This window comes from Thamnophis elegans, chromosome 8 (assembly GCF_009769535.1).
Source record: "Thamnophis elegans isolate rThaEle1 chromosome 8, rThaEle1.pri, whole genome shotgun sequence".
Taxonomy (NCBI): domain Eukaryota; kingdom Metazoa; phylum Chordata; class Lepidosauria; order Squamata; family Colubridae; genus Thamnophis; species Thamnophis elegans.
The window spans coordinates 27,747,047-27,770,231 of NC_045548.1; the positions used below are offsets into that span (position 1 = coordinate 27,747,047).

At 38.8% G+C, this 23,185-nt stretch overlaps 2 protein-coding genes across 4 annotated transcripts in view; one reads left to right on the forward strand and one right to left on the reverse strand.

Moving 5' to 3' along the window:
• Nucleotides 1–1,292: 1,292 nt before the first annotated feature.
• On the reverse strand, nt 1,293–15,066 carry NDC80 (NDC80 kinetochore complex component). 2 transcript variants are annotated; one of them, XM_032223081.1, is made up of 17 exons: nt 14,991–15,066; nt 13,112–13,226; nt 12,670–12,759; nt 12,052–12,178; nt 11,486–11,658; nt 10,352–10,454; nt 9,736–9,822; nt 8,954–9,047; nt 8,138–8,244; nt 7,903–8,047; nt 7,397–7,602; nt 6,398–6,550; nt 5,497–5,586; nt 4,595–4,687; nt 4,070–4,200; nt 3,607–3,709; nt 1,293–1,681 (listed from the first exon to the last, which is right to left on the reverse strand). In XM_032223081.1, the coding sequence occupies exons 2-17, from the start codon at nt 13,210–13,212 to the stop codon at nt 1,544–1,546; spliced, it is 1,941 nt and encodes a 646-aa protein (XP_032078972.1). In that variant the 5' UTR covers nt 13,213–13,226; nt 14,991–15,066; the 3' UTR covers nt 1,293–1,543. The 2 variants fall into 2 exon arrangements, with proteins under 2 accessions (XP_032078972.1, XP_032078971.1); XM_032223080.1 differs by having other exon boundaries at nt 14,890–15,061.
• Nucleotides 15,067–15,137: 71 nt separating this feature from the next.
• Nucleotides 15,138–23,185, forward strand: part of METTL4 (methyltransferase like 4) — a 38,771-nt gene continuing 30,723 nt past the window's right edge. The window contains exons 1-3 of one of the 2 annotated variants that reach the window (XM_032222224.1): nt 15,138–15,224; nt 16,043–16,638; nt 18,313–18,375. In XM_032222224.1, the coding sequence (XP_032078115.1) occupies nt 16,246–16,638; nt 18,313–18,375 (456 nt within the window). In that variant the 5' untranslated portion in view covers nt 15,138–15,224; nt 16,043–16,245. Of the gene's footprint in view, nt 16,639–18,312; nt 18,376–23,185 lie in introns of both variants that reach the window. The other variant, XM_032222225.1, reaches the window with a different exon arrangement.

Sequence of the window (23,185 nt, forward strand, 5' to 3'; positions counted from 1 at the left end):
CTGTTTAAATATCTCCCCTCTAGGAGAGTCCACCACTTGTAAGGCATTTTATTTCATAGTTGAGTAGGTTTTATTGCTAGACATTTTCCCCTGAAGTCCACTGAAACATTTGCCCTCCTCTATCATTCGCTTCAGCCTTTCTCCGGAATTCTTTAGTGATAATACATAAAGGTTTACCAGAACATTAGCTTGTTCCTTCAGTACCCGAGATAACCTGTATAAATTTAATAAATATCTGCTGTTTAAGAACATAACCAGTAAAGGTGGATTGGACGCCTGTCCAGTCTAGCCTAGTCTATTCTCACAGTAGCCAACATATTGCACTAGCAAACTCTTCTCTAGCAAATTGTTCAAAGGTAGTTATGCTAACCGCCTTTAAAAAAACAACAGCTAAGCTGGTCAATAGAACCATATTTTGTGGTAGCCAGTTGCAAAATTTAATTACATTTTTTAATGTTTGACCTTTTGTCTGTATAGTCTTCCAATATTCAGTTTCACTCACGATTCCAACATTTTGAAAGGGAAATTAGTTTCTCATCCACATCATGCATGTTTGAACACTTCAGTCACATCCCTTCTTGTTCACCTCCTTTCTAGACAAAAAAGCTCAAATATCATAACATTTTTGTAGATAATTGGTCCAGCCTCTCCTCTTAGTTGTCCTCCTCTAATGCTTTTGATGCTCTACTTTTTTGAGTTAGGACAACCTGCATACAATATTCCAGCTATTCTAGCATCACTTGGATAAGGGCATTATATTGGCACCTCTATTTTCAATGTTTATTATTCCCAATATGTTGTAAGTTTTTCTTTTACAGTAAGTGCAGTTCACTGAACTGTTTACCATTAATTTTGCCTGAAGAATCCAAATAATGTATTTTAATTGAAAACATATTTTCTGCTGGAATTTTTTTAAAAAAAATATAACCCAAGTAGATTTTTCAGTAGGTAAAAGCAGAGCTGTGTTGCACTTTTTCCTATAAGAATTAGTTTTGTCAATTTGAAAAAATAGTCTTCATAGCCATATTTTCTGCAATTTGCAGAACAGAGCAGCATTCAGCAGACTTCAGTCCCAGCCACTGTTGTGGGCAATTAGGTGAACTGTCTCACTCCACAATAAAATGTGTTTATCTTACCTCAAATCTTGACCTGAGATCTTGTGAAATATTGACTATTTAAAACTGTGGTTTTGATAATTGGTAGACAATTACAGACTTTACATTAGTGACTCAATTTTCAATCATACTTGTTGCATTTTAATTAGTATTTTCAGGAACAAAACAAGTATATATGAAATATTTAAATCCATGAGATTTATCATTGTCCTTTACTGATAACTTATAAAACAGTCAGGTTTTAAGGCCTGATGTATTTATGCATCCAAAAAGCGAATATTGGTTTTAATAATTATTACAATAAAAAAAGAGATAGCCTCCAAATGCCATATGTTCACATGAACAGAAGTACGATTCAAAACATTATAAAACACTGCCCTAGCAAGCAAATATTTTAGACCATTTTTATAGTATACAGATATTTTCATTCATGTGTCTGAAATATACAGGGTACTCATCTTCTTTTTGTAATTATCTAGGATTTCTTTCAAGTTCGTCAGCGGATCTTGAGATATAAATTCATTGAATTCTCTGTCAATTTTTATATTCTGTTCAGTCAAGTATTTCTAGAAGAAAATGGTAATAGATTATATTTTAGTGCTTATAGTTTTGATTTTATACATGCAGAATTGGCATGATAAGATTCTATAAAACCAGTACAAAATTATGAAATGTTATAAAAACAGAAGTTTTATGTGAACTATACCTTGAAAACTTCCATAGGCTTGAATAACAGATTTGTAAAAATGGAAGAATAGGCAGAGAACATTACCAACCACCCTCCATCACTACCCCACAATACAGGCATCAAAAAGTTTTAGGAACTCCAAATAAAATATAAACAATGGAATGTATATACTCCATCCACTATAGAGAATGAACTTTATTCTATGTATCTACAGGTGACTCATAGTTGCTAAGGCTTAATGGAATTAATAGCCTAAACAGACCATTCTTCTTGCAGAATATACTCTGTCTTTACTGATAAAATATCAAAAGGAAAGGTAAGAGTTTATCCACATAGTAACAAGGGTATAGAAATATTTATGAAGTGATCCTGATAAGACTTAATAGATTAACAAGCAGGTATATCTTTATTACTTTGACTATATCCAATTGATATCAAACTTTGTCCAAGTGGCTTAGGCTTCAATCAAAGCCATGGCAGAAACATCAAAATACAAACGATGATATAATGCACAGAATGCAAACAAGTGGCCACATAGTTAACTAAAAAGGCAGGTTAGACAGACACTCTTTATTTGATGAACAGATACACTACTTGGAAAGCTATATTGGGAAAAGATATACTGTATTTTTCGGAGTATAAGACGCACCTTTCCCCCCTCCCCAAAGAGGCTGAAAATCTGTTATACACTGAATACAGTATTTTTTGTCTCCTTCACCAAAATGGCCATGCATAGCTTTTAGGCAGCTTTCAGAGTGCTCCTGGGGGCTGGGGAGGGCAGAAATGAGTAAAAAAAAATGGTGTTCTTTGCTCAATTTTGCCCCCCCCCCCAGCTCCCAGGAGCACTTTATAAGCTGCCTAAAAGCTATTCATGGCCTTAAAAGGGGGTGGGGGGGGGTGGGAGGTTTGCAGAGTGCAAAAACATTTTTTAAAAATGTGCCTCTTCGAAACCTTGGTGCGTCTTATACTCTGGTGCATCTTATACTGCAAAAATATGGTAGGTATACAAGAAATTCAGCCAGGCATACTGTATTTTGGTAATCTTGCACTATATAACCCAAACGTCTGCATCTGAATTGTGCACTATTCCCTCTTTTAGAATATTTGGATATATTTTAGAAAGTTGCAGAAACTTTTAAGAAAATCTTGAAATATGAACTAAAGATTAACCTAGAGAATCATTAAGAACTGTAGTTGAATTTACCATGAAGAGTCCTGGTTAATAGCCCCCAAACAATTACCCCTTCAGGTGAAGATACAGTCAACAATATCTTACTTCTGTCCCATAGAAAAAAATCTCCTTCAATATCAAGCTTGACACAAAAGATTGCTCCCCATTGCTCCTTTTTGGACCCAATGAAGATGATGAAAACATTAGCGAGCCACTTTTCCAAATACACATGGTCTATGTCACTAACATTTATAAGATATTTAATTATCTGGATCAACTTGCATTTCCTAATTCTTGGAAATTTGGGATGGCATGAATTTGTCTAAATTTTCTGTGTTATTATACAGCACAAGGAGGAAGATGTATAAAGAAGCCTAACATAAGTGAAAGGGATAGAGTGGAAATCAGTGTGGTAGCAGTGCTGAAGGAGAAGCAGCAGCAGCAGTAGCCAGGCAGAAGTGAAATAGTCAAAACTTTCTTAAATTTCACTCTCATTTTTGGAAGAAGAGGCCCAGCATTTTGTAAATTAGACCTTAAGAGGTACTCTGAATTTTTTTTTGCCCTGATACAATTTTCAGCCAGTTAAAGGGTACACTCTGAGAGTTTTAGTAGTATATAATAGCATGAGTTACCTCAACTGTCTCAAGATGAGTAAATATTAGTTCCAGAAGATACTGCATATTTTTATCCATTTTCCTTTTCTCTTTTGAGGTTGTTTGCATAACCACTTGGTATCTAAGGAGTAAATCCCAGAAGAGGGAAGAAGAGAATATTGCATTATTTATATTGAAAAACTGTCCCTCTATCTATAAATTCAAGGTTTGTATAAACAGCATATAATAATTAACACGCGTAGCATTCCAAAATCTAAACATGTTTCATTAAAAATTTTCTCATTTAACTAAGATTAATATTTGCAATGCATTGCATTGCTTGTATGATTATTTTATTTTGAGAGTTTAAAAAAAAAATGTTTACATTTTAATTGTAAACTGCCCAAAGTCACAAATTGAGATGAGTGGTGCTATAAATTGAATAAATATATGTTCAACTCAGAAAACTCTCTCAGTCAAATCTTTGTTTAATTAAACTAACCGGCATCGGGTTTCATGCAGTTCCTTCGTGGCTTCACTGATACCCTCATTGACACCACTATAAAGCAAACTTTTATGTTTCTCCAACAACTCCAGCTCCTTCTTAGTCTTTTCTTCTTCTTCGTCAACTTCCTGAAATACATATATGGATTAATATTTCAGGACTGAATCATATGTTTATGACACAGATAGACCGTATCTCTTGCAAGAAGATAACATTGTAAATTTAATATAGTGACACTGCTCCAGTTCTATATTTTGTTAGAAGTGCTATATGTAATTATCTTTTAGATCATTAATTTTTATTCTAGCTAAAATACTTTTGAAAATACTTTACCCAGCTAGTTTTTTTTAAGCCAGAAAGGATTAGAACTCCAGTTCTCCCAGTTCTAGATAAGCACGTTACCCACCACACCAGCCTGTTTCTTTACATTATGCGTACAATGTTTCTTAATAGAAAAAAACCTCTTAATAATGAATTCTATAGAGATAAACTTACAAGCATATATCATACTTAGTACAATACCTTTGCTTTTTGCTGACATAAATCTTCCAGTTTTTGCATTTCTTCACTTAACATTTTCACAATGCTTTCCTGTTCAGCTTCCATTGTATTTACCTTAAAGAATATTATTCAATAAAGGATGTTAGTACTGAAAGTCAAGGGTGCCTCAAGTTCACATCCTTTGCTTTCAAGTCTACTTTTTTTTGGCAATAGAGGAAAACTTCCTACAGTACGCTCTTAATAATTAGAAAAATTCTGAATCCAGCTGAACTTTCACATTTGAAAATATTTTAGCTTACATACAGAACAGTTTGGAGATCTATAGTCGTATGTACTGAACATCTAAAAATTTAGATTTAATTGTCCACTGTTTTTTTTTCATTATCATTTTTCTTTCCTAGCAACCTTATACTTGTTTTGAGCACTGAATTATGATTAGAAATAGAAAAGTATAGTTAGGATTAGGATTTATTTCATTTATATGCCGCCCTTTTCCCCGAAGGGGACTCAGGGCGGCTCACAACTCAGTCAAGGGAAAGGAGATACAAACAGGGGATAAAAAGACAAACAAACAATACACAATTTAAAACACAGAACAACCATACCATTCGAGAAGGGGGGCAGAAGTTCTTTAGCCCCAGGCCTGGCGGAATAGCCAGGCCTGGGGCTAAAGAACTTCTGCCCCCCTTCAAATCTCCACGTGGAGTTCGTTCCAGAGGGTCGGAGCAGCCACAGAGAAGGCTCTCCTCCGGGTAGTCGCCAGTCGGCATTGGCCGGCGGATGGAATTCGGAGGAGGCCTAATCTTTGGGATCTGTTCGGTCTATTGGAGGTAATTGGCAGCAGGCCAAGGATTAATATAGGTTGCATTACATTATACTATATAGCTGGTTTTACGCTACACCAGAGATAGTTAGAAACTAACCTGTTCTAAGGTGTCTTCCAAGCTAATTTTTCTCTTTGTTGCATTTGCAATCTCCTCTTCCGTCTTGTTTATGAGATTCAGAAGGGGAGCCTGCCATAATTATATAAACATAATAAAGAAAAAAGTTCAGTTTTCCAGTAAAGTAATCCAGTTATAGGGTTCAAGAAAGAAATACTTTAACTAAATAGCACATGCATGTAATATATAAAAGATCTTCCTAAAAACTGATAAGACAATATTCTTTCCCAAGTACTCTTACATTAGTTCATACTCCAGAGAGAGGTTTAGCAATAGCAATTAGACTTATATACTGCTTCATAGGGCTTTCAGCCCTCTCTAAGCGGTTTACAGAGTCAGCATATTGCCCCCAGTAACAATCCGGGTCCTCATTTTACCCACCTCGAAAGGATGGAAGGCTGAGTCAACCCTGAGCTGGTGAGATTTGAACAGCCGAACTGCAGAACTGCAGTCAGCTGAAGTAGCCTGCAGTGCTGCATTTAACCACTGCGCCACCTCAGCTCTTTGTATTATAAAGCCACAGAAATTGCCATGCTGGATCAGATGGTCTACCTGTCAAACATTCTGTTTCCCATAGAAGCCAATTAGATACCAATAAGAAGTTGATTAACAAAACAAAATAGCAGAAGCCTTTTCAACCAGAGATGTTCTAAGGGAGCATCCATAACCTAATGTGCAAAAAAATTTAAGCCTCCTTTAAACATATTCCAGTCTATACCTAGTACTTAAACCAATTTTTCTGCATAATAAATAAGATGTCAACAACACTCATTGTGATAAGAAAACTGAACTTCATCTTTAAGTATTATTAAAATATTATGTTCATTTATTGTAATAAAGTGATTATCTAAAAGAACTTTACATGAAGTGAACTTATACTTACACGAATCTGAGTTCTGTACTTAAACAGACAATTAGGGCCTGCATCAGGATTAAATTTAATTTCAAAATTAAGACCATCAGAATTCTCTGCACTTGTAGGAATTAGTTTTAATTTTCGAGCCAATTTATGGTATTCTGTCAAATCTGCTTCAATCTATAAAGGACAAACAAAATTAAGAAGCATACTGTAAGACAGCTAATGAAGTCTATGAAAACTGAATTGCTTCATAACCATAGCATTGTTTTGCATTTCTTTGTATTTTCAAAGTTTGTTTTTTCTATGCCTATATTTGAATGTTAGTACAAGCTTTTGTATCTTCCCAGCTTCTGAAAAACATTAAAATTACTCAAGAAAAACTATCCAAAAAAATTGTCCCTTTTGATCTGATGGCCAATTTAAAGTTGGTTGGAGACAGAAAATTGCAATTCAAAAGAGTGCCTACTTTTCTGAGTGAAATAGATACTTTCAAAAATATGATTTAGATTTTTGGATTGGGCCATTAAGGTATAAATATTAGTAAAGACCTTTTTGGATCTTGTGAATTTTGTTTATAGCAGGAAATCTGGTTCATTTAGATTGAGATGCAATGAAATCTTGCTACAGAAAGAAACAATGGTGGAGAAATATAAAAAGAAATTAAAATCATGTCTGAAAATAATTTAGATAAAGGTATTGATTTAAAAATGATTTGAGATGCAAGTAAAGCTTTCATTAGGTTATTTTATAAATTATATTAGTGAACTCTAAATATAGTCACAAAAATACAAAACATTTTAGATGAGATAAAGAGAAAAGGTGACCTAAGAAATTTCCAGAGAAGATAAATATTTTTCAGCAAATTAAGTTTTTACAATGTGTTATAGATGCTAATTATTTTTTACTAGCAGAATAAAATATTATTTAATTCAGTTTATGAGAAATAAAGCAGCAGCAGTAGAAATGTTAGTCTCCCAGATGCAAATGTCAGATGTTCAAAACTTTAGCTTTAGCTATACATACTGCTTCTTTTCCTCTTGCATATTTTAATTCCTCATTCCACAGTTGCCGCTGTTCTACTTCCAATTCCTTGGTTAATTTATTTACTGCCTGTTTCAGCTCCTCTATTTCAGAATTCAGTTTCTCAATGTCTGCAGTGGAATACTTTTGTTTATCACAAACAACCACCAAATGTGAGTTTTCCTGTTTCAGTGCTTCAATTTCCATTGCTAAAATTCAAGAAAAATAAAACTCTTGTTAAGAAAACAGATAAGTTTAAAAAAACATTCAGTTAAGTTGAAGCTTAACTACTTGGATAAAATTTCAAAATATTAGGAACTTAATCTCATAAGAATTTACTAAAAGGTGTAAGAAACTTACTAATACTAAGAAAGATGCAATTAAATACTTTACTTTTGTTTAGATATTTTCTTTGAGCTGAGAAATACTCAATATTTTATTTTAAAATTTTATAGTGAAACACTATACTGTTATTATACATTTATTGATGTTGAGCAGCTTCTCCTTACCAGCAGCTTCTTGCTCCTCTGTAATACTCTTTGTCTTTTGACTGAGGCTGCTTGAGAGAGATTCCAAACTGGCCATATAAGACTCATATTGTTTACAATCTGCCTGTAAAGATGATTTCAGCCTCCGTAGTTGCTCTAAACGGTCCTTTTTTATACAAAAAGATGGAAATTGTAGTTTGTTAATTAAAATCACTTACAAATATATCTTCTCAGAGCTATGTATACAGTTACTCACTGGTTCGCTTTCTTTTTCCTTTTCACGCTTTGCAATCTCTTCCTTCAACCTTTTTTCTTTTTCTTCTAAGACTGTTAAATGCTTTTCATGTACCTGAAACAGATTCTCTGAAAGAAAGATCAAAGTAACCCTCTAATCACTTGAATGCTCTATAACTTTAGTCATTAATCTGAATAGTAATTGAGACAATTACTGGGAAACAAGTTGACATTTTGCTTTACTAAATATCAGATTTAAACCATTTTTAAAAACAATTGTTATAATTTCAGTGCATTTCCCTCACTAAGTAAAGTAGTCATAAAGTGCCACAACATGCAACTGCATCACTTAGTGCTGGCAAAAATGACAGACCCTGTTGCTGTTGTTAAGTGAGAACCTAACAAGACTTATGACATGGAAAGAGGCATGAATCCCAGGCAAGCAGCTGATGGGCGAGAGTGGTATGGAGCAGGAGAGCACTACGGAGTACAAGATTCCCAGGCCATCTGGGGCTTCTCAGGAGAAAAAAATGGTGGAGTGGGAATAGCCTCCTGCTGGAATTAAACCCAAAAATACTTTTCTTAGGCACATGAGCTCTACCCAACAATCTACGGTAAGTGTCTTGAGAAATAGTACAGAAACTTACTAAATCTCATGTTCGTAGATTAAGTGAGATGATGGGGGAGGGGGGGACCTTAGCGTTTAAACAAAAATATCCTACATTAATAGCTTGGTGAACAATGTTTTAAGAAGTTTGAGAAACTACAGAAAGCAAATGGTGAAAGATTCATAGTAATGCCTACTTTTTAAAAACATTTTACAATGTAAATTACTCACTTAATTTGGAATCTATTTCAGCATCAAATTCTTCAAAATTGTCTTCACTCTTCATGAAATGGTCATAACATTTTATAGAGTAGTCCAAAAAAAGCTGAGGACATAATTGTAAAATCAGTTTAGTTTTAGGGATTTTTAAAAATATGCTAAACAGTATTGCATTACAGATTATGTGTGCTTTTTCTCTCTCTGTTAAGAAATTTTTTTATATTCCTACATCAAAAGTTAGTAAAAATGGTAACCTTTAATATATACATTTGCTGATTTCATAAGCAACATATACTAAATGTTAATCAAGATCACCATTGATATAAACAAATTTTAATACATACAATTATTAAATGCGAAAACAAGTTGGAGTATGTATTGTTTCTAAATTCTTAGCATAAATGCATGTAAGCTGTCTTCAAAAACATGTAACAGGTAACAAGCTAAATGTCAGCTGTGTGAAACCACAAGCCTAGCAAACAAGATGCCAGCTCTAACCGCAAGCAGGGAACAAGAACAGTAGAGCTAATGCAAGACAAAAAGTTAAAAACTGTGAAAACATAGCCAAGACAAGGGGTTTTTTGGGGGGGAAGATAGACTAAATGCTTCAATAGGATGCTGTGCTGACAAGGGGAGGGGGGGCGATAAATCTGTGTAAGGTGATATAAGCTGACTTTCATGCTTTGTTCTGTGTTCAACTTTGTTGCACCTGTATTTGCAAATAAGTTAATCAACTTCTTTGCTGCTTTCAAGTAATATTCATTCCACCATTTAGGGAGAAAGAACTAAAATACCTTGTTATGCAAAATTCCATCTTCAGTCTCTATCAAAATCTGTTCTTCATCAAATGACTGTGGTTTTTCTTTCATACAAGTAAACAACTGGGTAAGACACAAACAAGGACATAGTCACAATGAATAATGTTTCCTACTGTAATAGTATAGCATACTTGCTATTTCCTTTTTCTGAATTAATCAGAATACAATTTGTGCTTCCCTACCCACTTTTCTGAAGATTGTTGCCAACTAAAAAGGACGTTATTAAATTTATTAGAATTTATATGAACACATACATTTATTTTTAGTGAAATTTATTTTGCCCTGGGTTTCATCCACTTTTTGGTGACTTCCTGGCATGTAACGCAAATGTGGCCCTTTGTTTGAAAATTACTGACTGTAAATTTGTTAATACTATTTGTTTGAAATAATTAATATGGCAACAAAAGTGCAACAATAGCTCTAACAGTACATTATATATTACAAAGTATCTGTCAAAGTCACAAGAACTTCATTAAACCAGTTTTTGTATTTTCAGTGTATCACTTCTATATTATAAGCAGATCAAAATTAAATGAAAGGTCAGAAAATACCTATAAATGTGGCTAAATAAATAATAGGTTATCTATAATACCTTGTAACAATCTATCAGCCAGACCAGAGCGGCTACAATCTGAGGCCATGTATGAGGAGCACCCACAGTATACATAGAGCTTTTCGACAAAGGAAATGGATAACTGTAAGAAAAAAAAATCTGTAAAAAAATTTACTTTTTCAAGAAAATACCAGATACAATTCAAGCTGCACTCAGACCCAAAAAGGAAGCATCCTTAGATTTATTTTCTATAAAATCATTAGTTAAAATGAATGTTAAGAATCCTGCCTTTGTTATTTTCCTATGAACAACTGATCACAACGGTTACATGTGACCGTTTTTACAACAGTGATGAAAAAGTAACTGTGTGAGCAGTGCCCACATTTACAATCTTTGCAATGTTTGTGTCACTTTCAGCTCCCCCCCCAATTTAGGAGTTCAGGCAAACAGCTAGGCAAACTGCTGGCACTAGGGCATTTATTTCAATGTGTAGTCCCCATTGTGCCTGTTTACTTTCATGTAATCCAGAGTTATCAAACTCTCAGCCAGTGGCCGGATGTGTCATGTGTTGGCCACGCCCACGCCTGTTTTAGCGAAGGGGAAAAAGTCCTGAGATGCCGTTAAGATGTGAGTTTGATACCCCCGATGTAATCCCTGTGTCTCCAATGAACGTAAATTTAAGCATCAATTTTCCCTTGCTAAATATTTCAGCACCAGGCTGAGCATTCCAAAGAGCAGGGAAGTTAAGAAAAAGGGCTATAATATTTGCCCTTTTACCCGATGTCCTTGTGAATCAAACTTTCCCTGCCATTTAGGCTCACCCAGCTTCTTTGGGGTTGTATCCTTTTGACGCTATAAAGCAAAAGAAAGCTGAAATCTTAAGCATAATTGTGGTCCTATGATTTTTTATTTAGCAACTACATAACAATCAAGTTGCCTGTCCAAATTGCTAAATGAGACTACCTGTAACACATATACCAGTAGTTTAACTTCTTGTAAGAACATATTGTCTAAATATTACAAAATTAAAATGAAATATAATTATGGACCTTGATAAACTCTGGAAGATAATAATTTTCTAACATGTAATACAGAAATGTATCATCCACAAAATATTCTGAGTTATATTCTTTTTAATTGATGAAATTAATTAAATGGGGCAATTGTACTTACCCAAGCTCTTTGAAAATTCTTGGGATTTCTTCTTCAAATTTGGAACCCGCAAGGTCACATGAAGGACAAAACTGTTCATAAATAAAGCTAAAAATTTTCACAAATTCCTTAGCAGAAGGAGTTTGGAGTGATTTCACAGAGACTGTAGGACCATATCCATATGTTATAAGAAACTAGGAAAAAAAAATAAAAGCATTACTTGTTTTGGGCTTTATGCCAGTTTACCGAGCAATCCAAATCTCTACATGGTCCAAATCATTGTTCAATTAGAGAATTTTGCAGATTAATCGTATTTTATTCCACAAAGATTTACATATATTTTTGTCATAATTAAAATACATTGTTGACACTTCTAAGATGCATTTTTTGTGAACAGCCTAATAGTTCCTACCATTTGTAATTTTAAAATGTGAACGTAATTCATACCTTTTTAAAAACCTGGGTAGCCTATTATTTCTTGGCCCATTAGGCTATTTTTACCTTGCTTTTTCCAAATTTCATTGATCAATAGGTACAATTTATTCTGATAAAAGAGAGATTTAACTAGTTAAACAAGTGCTGCATACATCATAAAGTTGACGGATACATTGCTGAATAAATGCTTTGTCATGAAGTGGCCTAGGCTCCTTGATTTTCTCTGTACTTCCAAAAGCACCATATTGGCTGTTCCGTAAGCTTCCGGGGCCACTAGTCCTAGAATTGAAACCACAAATATGCATCCAGGTTAACTATGGCATTATTCAGTTTATCTCTACAAAGCTATTTAAATATAGAAAATACAATTTATAATAACAAGTGAGACTTAAAAGACTAAAAAGAATGGCAATTAAGCTTGTCATGTGAAAATATTTTACTCCTTATATTGCGAATATAAGCCAGAGTAATACAAACCTCATTGATCTGAGACCTATAGCGGACTTTACCTGATATGTTAAGGTCCCACTCAAAAATGGTCAGGGCACAATTCTAGAAAGCTCCTAGACAATTCTAGAAAGCTCCTGGAACTTAAAAAGGAATACTAGCACAAATCCTAACCCCCCCCCCCCCCCCGTGCAAGTCTTTCCTGCACTTAAAATTATCCAAGTCCTTGAGGCTCTTTCTTCTACTGGAATAAAAATTTCATCCATACTGGAAGTGAACATTGTAGTGTTCAAGTTAATTCTAACAAGTGAAATACGAATTACCTTTTGCCAAAAAAACTGGTTTTCCTTTCTGATGTCCCTGGTGCGTGCTTTCCCGCACTCTGCTTTCCAAAAGTTGTCCTTCTCTCTTGCCTTGAAAATATTTAATTGCACAAATTATTAAAACCACCAAAAACTGAAATCATTTTTATATGCCATCCAATAAAGTTATCTGCTCTTTAATTTTTGCTACATATTTGATTTTAATGTGGTCTATTGCTTAATATTTATGTACTGTACTCTAGTTTACTGCATGTGTAAATTAAAGAACAGATCATATTTTAAACCTAAACAAAATAGTGAATTTATCTAATTAACCATTTATTTCATACATAACAGTAACAGGTAAACACAAGTAACATTAATATTTTCAAGCAGGTATGCTTTAGAAATTTAAGCCAAGTAAATGAATGCCACCTCAACTAAAGGAATCTGAGTGTCTTACGGTTGGGGTGTATGAAGTCCCGTCTTATTATTATCCTGCACCCTCAGTGGCTGGATTGATTGCCGGCAACTGATTCGACTGGTACTTGAACTACGCCTCATTGTTGTAGGGAAAACTGTAACACAGGAGGACAACCACAACCTTTTGGTAAACTTGTAGGAGAAGGGAAAATTTAAGTGTAATAAAAGTTAAGTTTAAGTTTAATAAACTTATATGCCGCCCAATCCCAAAGGGCTCCGGGTGGCTTACATAAAAGACAATTTAAAAATACTAAAAAATTTAAAAAGTAAGAAAAAAACAAGCAGGTTAAAACACAACACACTCAACCGTAGTGGGACTGGAGATATGGTTCTGCCCAGGGCAGCAGAAAGGATTGGAATGGACTGGAATGCTGAATTGGATTCAGCAGAGAAAAGCCCTTGGCTACTAAGCAAACTCACCCCCAGTCCTGCACCCAACCAAAATATATTTTTTTTAAAACTGGGAAGTAAAACTGGAAAAAAAAATAGTAGAGTACATTTGCTGAATATTTTTTTTTCTCTTTCCATTCCTGGATGGAACAAAACCTGCAGGATCCAATTTGGGTCGGTCAATGAGACTAGAGGTTTCGACTTCTGAACTTTCGGACTCATGATGGAGCCCATCTCTTCTGGAAACTTCTAGATTGGATTCTGCAATGTTATCCCAGGACACATACAATTTCCCCTCTTTTGACAGAACAAAGCCTCCCAAAAAGGGGATTTCTGGATTCACTCTTCAGATGACAAGAAGGTTCACATCCTGAACCTATTTATTTGGCGGTAAGCAGAGCAAATGCTTGCAAGTAAGAGTGAATTAGAATATGTAATATTTATTTATTGTAATCTGTCAAACAAACAAAAACAGGAATAATATAGAATAACAGAGCTGGAAGGGACCTTGAAGGTCTTCTAGATTAAATCCCTACTTAGGCAGGAAACCCTACACCACTTCAGACAAATGGATATCCAACATCTGCTTAAAAGTGTCCAGTGTTGAAGCATTCCCAACTTCTGGAGGCAAGTTGTTCCACTGATTAATTGTTCTAACTGTTAGGTAATTTCTCCTTAGTTCTAAGTTGCTTCTCTCCTTGATAAATTTCCACCCATTGCTTCTTTTCTACCCTCAGGTGCCTTGGAGAATAGTTTGACTCCCTCTTCTTTTTGGCAACCCCTGAGATATTGGAACACTGCTATCATGTCTCCCCTAGTCCTTCTTTTCATCAGACTAGACATACCCAGTTCCTGCAACCGTTCTCCATGTTTTAGTCTCCAGTCCCCTAATCATCTTCTGCACTCTTTAATATAATATACATTATAATATACAACGACAGGAACAATAGCCAAGTTAGTGCGCTTATGCACGCCCCTTCTACGGACCTCTTAAGTACGAAGTGAGGTCCACGGAAGTCAATTTGTGACTAAAATTGTAAAAATTTGTAGCTGAGACAACTGAATTAGGTAGAGCATTCCAGACTTTGACAACTCTATTACAAAAATCGTATTTTTACAATCAAGTTTAGAACGATTTATATTGCGTTGAAAGCAGTTGTTCGCACGCGTATAAATATAAAATTAATATAAAATTATTTTTTCCTTTAGGGGGAAAAAAATGAACCGGGGATTTTTCTCTAAGGAAAACTGTGACGGTGGCGTTCATTTTTCTCCGAGAAAAAGCAGAGGAGCGCTACTGGCCTGCAAAACTTAAAGTAGCTGCCAACTGCGCCTTGGTTCCGCAAGAAAAGCTTGTATATTACTAACCGTTAATGTCTTCTCTCAAGCCGCTCAACTGGCGGCCGATCTCAGTCAGGTACTAGTAACCTCTATTCATCGGCAACGACATTGCTGCAATCGCTACTTACTGCTTTTTCTCGCTCTGGCCCCGCCCGCTTCTCGCCCGCTTTCAAATTTACCCGCCTATCGCAACATCCGTTTGCGTCCATGGACTTCAAGTAACAGAAAAAAACGTCAGTTCCGCCAGAAACAGGAAGTTGTCTACAGGACAAACTTGTGCGAGCGGGATTGGACGCGTTTCTTCTCTATGGTTATCTCCGGCGGTCCACTGGTTGTGAATTCCGCAGCCGCTCGCATGAGATGTGAGTTACAGACCGGAAGGCGGCTTCTGCCTTGGGAGCGAAGCTTGTTGTTCTTCCCTGTTGGGAGTAAGGGGAGTAGGTCCAGTTGGCATGCCATAGATTGATGTTTGCCCTTCACGGGCTCTCTGATCGCGACTGTTCGAGTACTTCACGGGGCAGAAGACTTGGCTCAAGGGCTACGCGGTCCGCTGACCCCGATCCAAACTGCTATGGTTTACTCAGAAATAAACTCCATTGAATTCAGCAAGATTTACTTATAACTACAATTTAGGACAAGACTGCCAAGAAAGAATCAGCTCAAATTTAATTTCCCCTAGGACTTTTCTAGAGAGTTACAGGAAACCACCGTAGTGCAAGAGCCGAATAATAACTTGACTGATAATGACTTGCTATGTCTCTTCCAGAATTGTAACAAAATAGATATCTAAAGCAGTGAGCTCTCTCGGCTATATTAATCTAAATATTGTTATAATTGTCCAAATCTTCAAGCAAAACTAAAAAAAAAATACAAATGTTTTCATGTGTTCAGAACTTATGGGCTATTTATGTTTTTAATTTGAACCTTATAGCCTAACATTCAAAGCAAATTTTACTTGGCATTGGATGATCTATGATAGGATCTTATGTATCGATAATTTTTCACAGTTAAAAGTATCTCCAAGTATCTGTTCTCCGCATATCATTATTGCTATTTTTCCCTTTTGTTATGCAAAATATTGAATATAGAATACAGCAAAAGTATCTTCTCATTGACTTTAAGAATAATCTTAATTTTAATGAACTACTAATTTCTTAAAGCAGTGGCATCTTTTTTTCAGACTCGCATGGATGCTTGAAAATGATCAGTCTCTTGAACAAAGGAGAGATGCTGTTCTCATAGAAAGTCCTAGTTTCACAGAATTGAATATTTGACAATCGGTTAATGCAACACTTCTCTAAAGATTTACTTCTCTGGTTCCCCCCTCCCAAAGGAATATAGTTTTTAATTCATTTGGAAGAATTATGCTTTGGAAAGCAGACAATGTCAATTGTATGTTATCTGCCAGCTGGCTGGATGCTAGATCACCTCCTTTTCATAAATAAATCTGGATACTATTTTTGCCACTCTCTTGAGCAGTCAGCTAAGGATAGTTTTGACAATACTATACCTGCTTCATCGGGTACAAGTTTGATTCCTATAAAATCATGTACAAAAAAATATATTCATGAATTTAGCAATTCAGGAGAAAAATCTAATCGGATGGTAAAGAGGACATACTTATTTCGAGAAGAATTTTTTAATGTAATTAAGCCCCATATTCCTGCAAGCTTCCAGACGGAAAAGCATAGTGGGATTAATCTAGAAACTAGTATATCTGAACAGCAGAAAAATGACAAGGACAAGAAATCTGTTATTACAGTTAAGGCTAAAAAGGTAGAGTATAAAGATACATTTCTTACATATTTACATACATTTTCATTCTGTAAATAACATAAAGTGAAATCAGTGATTTATTTTAAAAATAGTTATAGATTATTACGTTTTCAATACAAAAGTGTGCTGTGTAGATTATTGGTAATAAGCACTGTATAATTTTACCTGCTTTCAGCATTTAATAAACCTCTGGTAAATGAAATCAACTAATTTTAGCATGTGCTAGTAAAGTTGTATTATGAATTTATAAAATGTAAAATGCTAGTAGTTCACTGAGTAATAGTAATAATATGTGTCTTATACTCATGCTATCATATGTATTTACCATCCCCAAGTTGTAATCTTAGAAGGAATTGTTTAAAGCTGGTTTAATTATGTGGCATTTTCTCTTTCAAAAAGCCACATGGCTTGACTTTCTTTGTCTCTTGTGGTCTCTGTATCACATACAATGATGCATCTGATAATAAAAGTGAGGGACATTTTTCCATCAGTCCTCTGAAAATCCTATATTTTTCCTATAGTTAATAATTTACAATGAAAAGGGTACTGCAAAAAACTAGTTTTTTCTTCCCCAAAACCTGAATATGAAGACAATTTCTGTCGTTCATTTATTCTGGGTCACCCATATCTGGTGCTCCCTGGATATACTGTATTACTGCTATAATTTCCATGAAAATGTAGCACTGGCATTTCTGGAAATGATCAAGGTATGAAACACTAGCTGGATAATACCACTTCCCCTACTATCCCAATTTCCATTATCTCCAGCCATCACTGGCTTTGGATTATGAGAATTGTGTGTGGGCTCATCTGGATTGTAGTGCACATTGGAGAAGGATACTGTAATAATCAGTGTTACATGTACTTCTTGGTTAATAATGGTAATTGGAATTTAAATTTCCACTGCTAACTGATGCAATCATAAAATGTGATATCATATGACTGCATTAGTAATGGCAATCCTGGCAGTCTCCTTTCTTGTTAACTGAACCCTACCAGTTTTTAGGTGAGGATCTGCTCCAATTCAAGCCATTCCTGTTTAGTCACTTAGTAACCACTCATCTTCAGTTGATGTCTATCATACATCCATCTCTGACCTTTTGGACAGTCCTCTACCTATTGCTGCTACCCACATTGCCCTTCACACTGCACGCCACTACTGTACCAAGGTCTTCATGCATCTTTTGTGTAGCCAGGGTGCAGCTGGACTTCTCTTGCATCCCACCCTTGGAAAAAGACTCTCCACGGCCTTTTTTTTGCAAAAAAAGCCTGGTGGGTAAAAGAAAGACCTAAGAAAGAAAGATCTAAATACCTGCAAATCAAAAGCAGGATTTTCTTTCTTTCCCAAAAACTGGAAGAGTGATAAATAGATACCACAAAGGAAATTCTCAAGTATCTACATACATTCCACTACAATTTATGGTTGGTGAATTGTAAGATGCTGAGAAGTCACCAATATGTGTTGTACCAATTAAGTTGCAAGCTGTGCATCTACAAGATTCTGCTATTTACTAACATACACATTTAGTTGTCTTTGTGAAGTTTAAGGGATGCAAGTTCATCACAAAGTACATCTTTTTCTTATATAAAGAATAATGTATTATTAATTATAAGTTAATATTTGAATTAACATTTGAATGATAGTATTGTTAATCTGCTTATTTTCAACTTTAGAAACGGAAAAGAAGCAGTGAACTTAATCATGGTGAAAGTGATATCTTAGAGTATCATTTAAAGGTACGTTTGAAGGCTAATAATGGGACAGTATAATTTATTTTTGTGGCACATATGCTTATTTTAAGAAATGTTCAATGTAAGAAACTTTTAATGTTGAAATAAGAGTTAAATTCACACTTCATGTTTAGATAGAATGTGGTTGTTATTCTCCAATGTTGGTGGAGACAGTGGTCAATAGAACTGAGTCTACCAAAATGATGTCATCGCCTCGGGGGAGTGTCCTCCCGCTTTTCTAGACTCAGTTCGATCGAACTGGCTGTGCTAACTGCTTTCTCCTCAACTTTAAAAGTTATTTAAATCGTATTTAATTGGATTTTGTTCTAAATTTCATCTAAATTGGAAGGAATTAGGATAGCTCTTTAAAACTAAGTCTCTCAACTAGCCCGGGGCTATTGGGAGAGATTTTTGAGGCTTTTGCCTCTGGAGCTTGCCGGCAGAGAGCTCTCCGGCAAACAGCGCCTCGTGGCAACGGCCACTGGAGGCCTTTAATAAGACTTTGCAAATTTAATAAGATTTGTATGTCGCCCACTCCCTAGGGACTCTGGGCGGCTCACAACAAAAGTAAAACATAAAAATATTGAAAATACAATTATTAAAATAAGATATCATCCATTCAATCAAGTGGGGCTGGATTTCAATCAACAGCCCCAGGCCTGCCGGAACAGCCAGGTCTTGGTCGCTTTACGGAACGCCAGGAGAGTGGTAAGGGTCCGGATCTCTGCGGGTAGCTTGTTTCATAAGGCTGGCGCAGCTACAGAGAAGACCCTCCCTCGGGGAGCCGCCAGCCGGCATTGTCCGGTCGAAGGCACCCGGAGGAGGCCCAACCTGTGCGATCTTATTGGTCGTTGGGAGGTGAATGGCAGGAGGCAGTCTCTCAGGTAGCCAGGTCCAATACCATGTAGGGCTTTAAAAGTAACGACTAGCACCTTGAAGCGGGTCTGGAGACCAATGCAGCTTGCGGAGGATAGGTGTAACATGGGTGTATCTAGGTACACCCATTATCGCTCGCGCGGCTGCATTCTGGACCAACTGCAGTTTTCGAACACTTCAGGGGCAGCCCCATGTAGAGTGCGTTACAGTAATCCAGTCTTGAGGTGACGAGGGCGTGAGTGACTATTCGAAGTGCCTCCCGGTCCAGATAGGGCTGCAACTGGTGCACCAGGAGAACCTGGGCAAAGGCCCCCCTGGTCACAGCCGACAAATGGTGTTCTAACGTCAGCTGAGGATCCAGGAGGACACCCAAATTGCGGGCCCTCTCCGAGGGGTGTATGACTTCACCCCCCAGGCAAAGAGGTGGAATGTCTGGACCATCTTTGGGAGGCAACATCAATAGGCACTCGGTCTTGTCTGGATTGAGTGCAAGCTTGTTCGCTCCCATCCAGACCCTGACAGCCTCCAGGCACTGGCACATCACTGCTTCGCTGAGTTGGCACGGGGTGGACAGATACAATTGTGTATCGTCCGCATATTGATGATATTTAATCCCATGCTGGCATATGATCTCACCCAGCGGCTTCATGTAGATATTAAATAGGAGGGGGGACAGGACCGAACCCTGCGGCACCCCATATTTGAGGGGCCTAGGGGTCGATCTCTGTCCTCCAACCAACACCGACTGTGACCTGTCCGAGAGGTAGGAGGAGAACCACTTTAAGACGGTGCCTCCCACTCCCACCTCGCATAACCGTCACAGAAGGATACCATGGTCGATGGTATCGAAGGCTGCTGAGAGGTCAAGAAGCACTAGGATAGAGGAATGTCCTCTATCCCTGGCCCGCCAGAGATCAGCGCGACCAAAGCAGTTTCGGTGCCGTAACCAGGCCTGAAACCCGACTGAAAGGGATCCAGATAATCTGTTTCATCCAAGGTCCGTCAGAGTTGAAAGACCTTCTCGACAACCTTCCCCACGAAGGGGAGGTTGGAGACTGGACGATAGTTATTCAAAATGGCTGGATCCAGGGAAGGTTTCTCAAGGAGGGGTCTCACCACCGCATCTTTTAGAGGATGCGGGAAGGATCCCTCCAGAAGAGAGGTGTTAACAATTCTCTGGAGCCAGCCACGTGTAACCTCCCTGCTGGTCGAGACCAGCCAGGAGGGACACGGGTCCAGTAAACAGGTGGAGGCACTCACCGCTCCCATGGCCTTGTCCACTTCCTCAGGAGTGACAAGTTGAAACTTGCTCCATAGAATCTGATCAGGACCTTCCCCCGGCGCCTCGGCTGGTACCGTCCAAGTGGAGTCCAGGTCCGTCCAGATCCGAGCGATTTTTTCTGACAGAAACTGAACAAATTCCTCAGCTCTACCCTGTAAGGGTTTGTCCGCATCCCTCCCTTTCAAGAGGGAGCGGGCTATCCTAAACAGGGCGGCTGGACGAGATTCTGCGGATACAATAAGAGCAGAAAAATGTGCACATTTTGCCACCCGTATCGCCACTAGATAAGTCCTAGTAAAGGCTCTTAATTGTGTTCGGTCGGATTCGGAGTTACTAGCCCTCCAGCGTCGCTCTAGGCGTCTCTTTTGGCGCTTCATCTCCCGGAGTTCCTCGGTGAACCAAGGAGTCCTCCTGGATCCACTGCCGTGAAGAGGCCGTAAAGGCGCAATCTGCTCTGCGCTGCTACCTCTGCCCCCCATGCCGCAGCTGCTCCAGCTGCCGCAAAAAGCCGCCAAGGACCAGCAGCAGCCCAGAATAGCCTCCAGCAGCAGTAGCCGCTGTCAGGAAACACCGCTGCTCCTCAGCGCTCCTGCCCCATTGGAACGCCGCCGCTGTTCCTCTCGGGCTGCGGAGCCTCCACCCAGGGCCTTCGTCGCCCTCACTTGCCTTGTGGTCTCAGCTACCTCGTGGCACCTGGCCCATAGGCTCTGTAGCCACAGCGGCCATTTTGTTTTGGCGCGAAAATCTCTGGCGGCCAATTTGAAGTTCAACAAGTCGTGAGTACAGGCCAAGGCCTCTTCTCCTGCCCCTGAGCCACAATTGCCTCTATCCACCAACAAGACCTCTTCTGCTGGGACCCGCAAACGCAAACCGGCCTCCACGGAGCCATCCCCCAAGGTCCCCAGGGAGTCACAGAGGGATAATACCAAGCCACACGCCAGGGATAGTGCCACCCAGGCTCCTCCATGCAAGGCCAGGGCCAAGGCTAATCACACTGAATCCCATCTTTTTCAGCCCCAAAGGGCTTCTCAGACCAGTCCTCCACCTGAGTTGTACTCTGAGTTGGAGGATGATTTCTCTCCTACAGCTTCCATCATTCAGTCGGAGGAGGCCAGGGGCCCAGGTGACTTCGCCTGCAGTGGGGATGAATCTGAGGGGGGCAGGAGCATCACTCTGGGTGAAGATCCCCTCTATCGGAGGGGATTCCCCTCCCCCCGCCACCACCGCTCTTACGCTCCTGGTATGGTAGACATAATTTCTGAGGCCATTGAACACGGCATAGCAGCGACCCTTGAACACAGATCTTCTAACCACTCTACCCCTTGCAGGTCTGCTTCTTCCTCGGGTTCCAGACACAGGGATGGGGATCTCTCGGCTTTTTCGTCGCTTGAGCTCCATGGCACTTCCAACCAGCCTTTGGTTTTTGGCGAAGAAGAACGCCCGGCAAAGGATTCAGATCTCTCGGAAGACGAGGGACTTCCTCCTGACCCCCCTGCATTTGTCGGTTTGTTCAAACCTGCTGTCTTTCGTTCTCTCATTTTTAAGGCCAGAAGAATCGCTGGCATCCCTTCTTCTAAAGCACCTCAAGGGACAGAGACTGACAAGACAGACACTACTGATCCTCTCTTCATCCAGCCTAAGGTTGAAAAGGAGGTGATTCTGTCAACCAGACTATTCATAGACGTGATCCAGAACCAGTGGGCATCACCAGGTACATGTCCTCTCCCCAATAACTTGGATAAGCACCTGCATAATGTGGGACCAGAACTCACCAAGGCTTGGAGGTACCTTCTGTCGACTTACCTATAGTTGGACTTTCTTCCCCCAACGCTGCCTCAGCAGCTCCTGAGGAGGCTCTTCTCCCCGAGGACAAGAGAATAGAGCAAATGCTAGTCAAGAGTTACCAGGCCTCGGCTTGTGCCGTTAGGGCGGGTACTTCTGCCTTCTTCTTTAGTTGCTCTGCCCTCTTATGGCTGCCAGCCAGGGATTCCAGGGCTCGCGGGACATTAACAAAATAAAAGCGGCCCTAGAATATACAACAGATGCTTCCTTGGACGCGGTTAGGTTTGCGTCCAAGGCCATAGCATCCTCCATTTCCACCCGTCATCTGCTTTGGCTAAAGCAGTGGCAAGCGGAAGCCCAGGCCAAGTGGAGGCTTGCCTCCTCTCCCTATTCTTCATCCCTTCTCTTCGGAGCCCCATTGGACCCCCTATTGGTGGACTCCAAGGATAAGCGGACGGTCTTGCAGCTGGCCACTAAGAAGCAGGAGGGCTGAAGCCAATCCTTTTATTGCAGACAGCCCTTTCGGGATCAGGACAGAGGTTCCTCCAACTCCCGTCCACAGCATCAGGCTCCTCCCAGACAGGATCCCTCCTTTAATAACAGCTCAGGCAGAAACAGCTAGAGATTCCAGCCCAGAAAGTCATTCAGGGACAATACCAACCGATCCTTCAAGAGGCAGAAGTGACTGCCTGAAAGATCTCCCCATAGGGGGTCAGCTGTCGACCTTTGCAGATCGTTGGGACAACATCACCAACGACGCGTGGGTCAGGGTCACAATCAGATTCGGCCTTCTCTTGGATTTACGCTCCAGCCCTCCGAACCACTTTGTCCCTTGCCCCATTTCCAGCCATCCATCACCTGCTCCTCATATGGGCC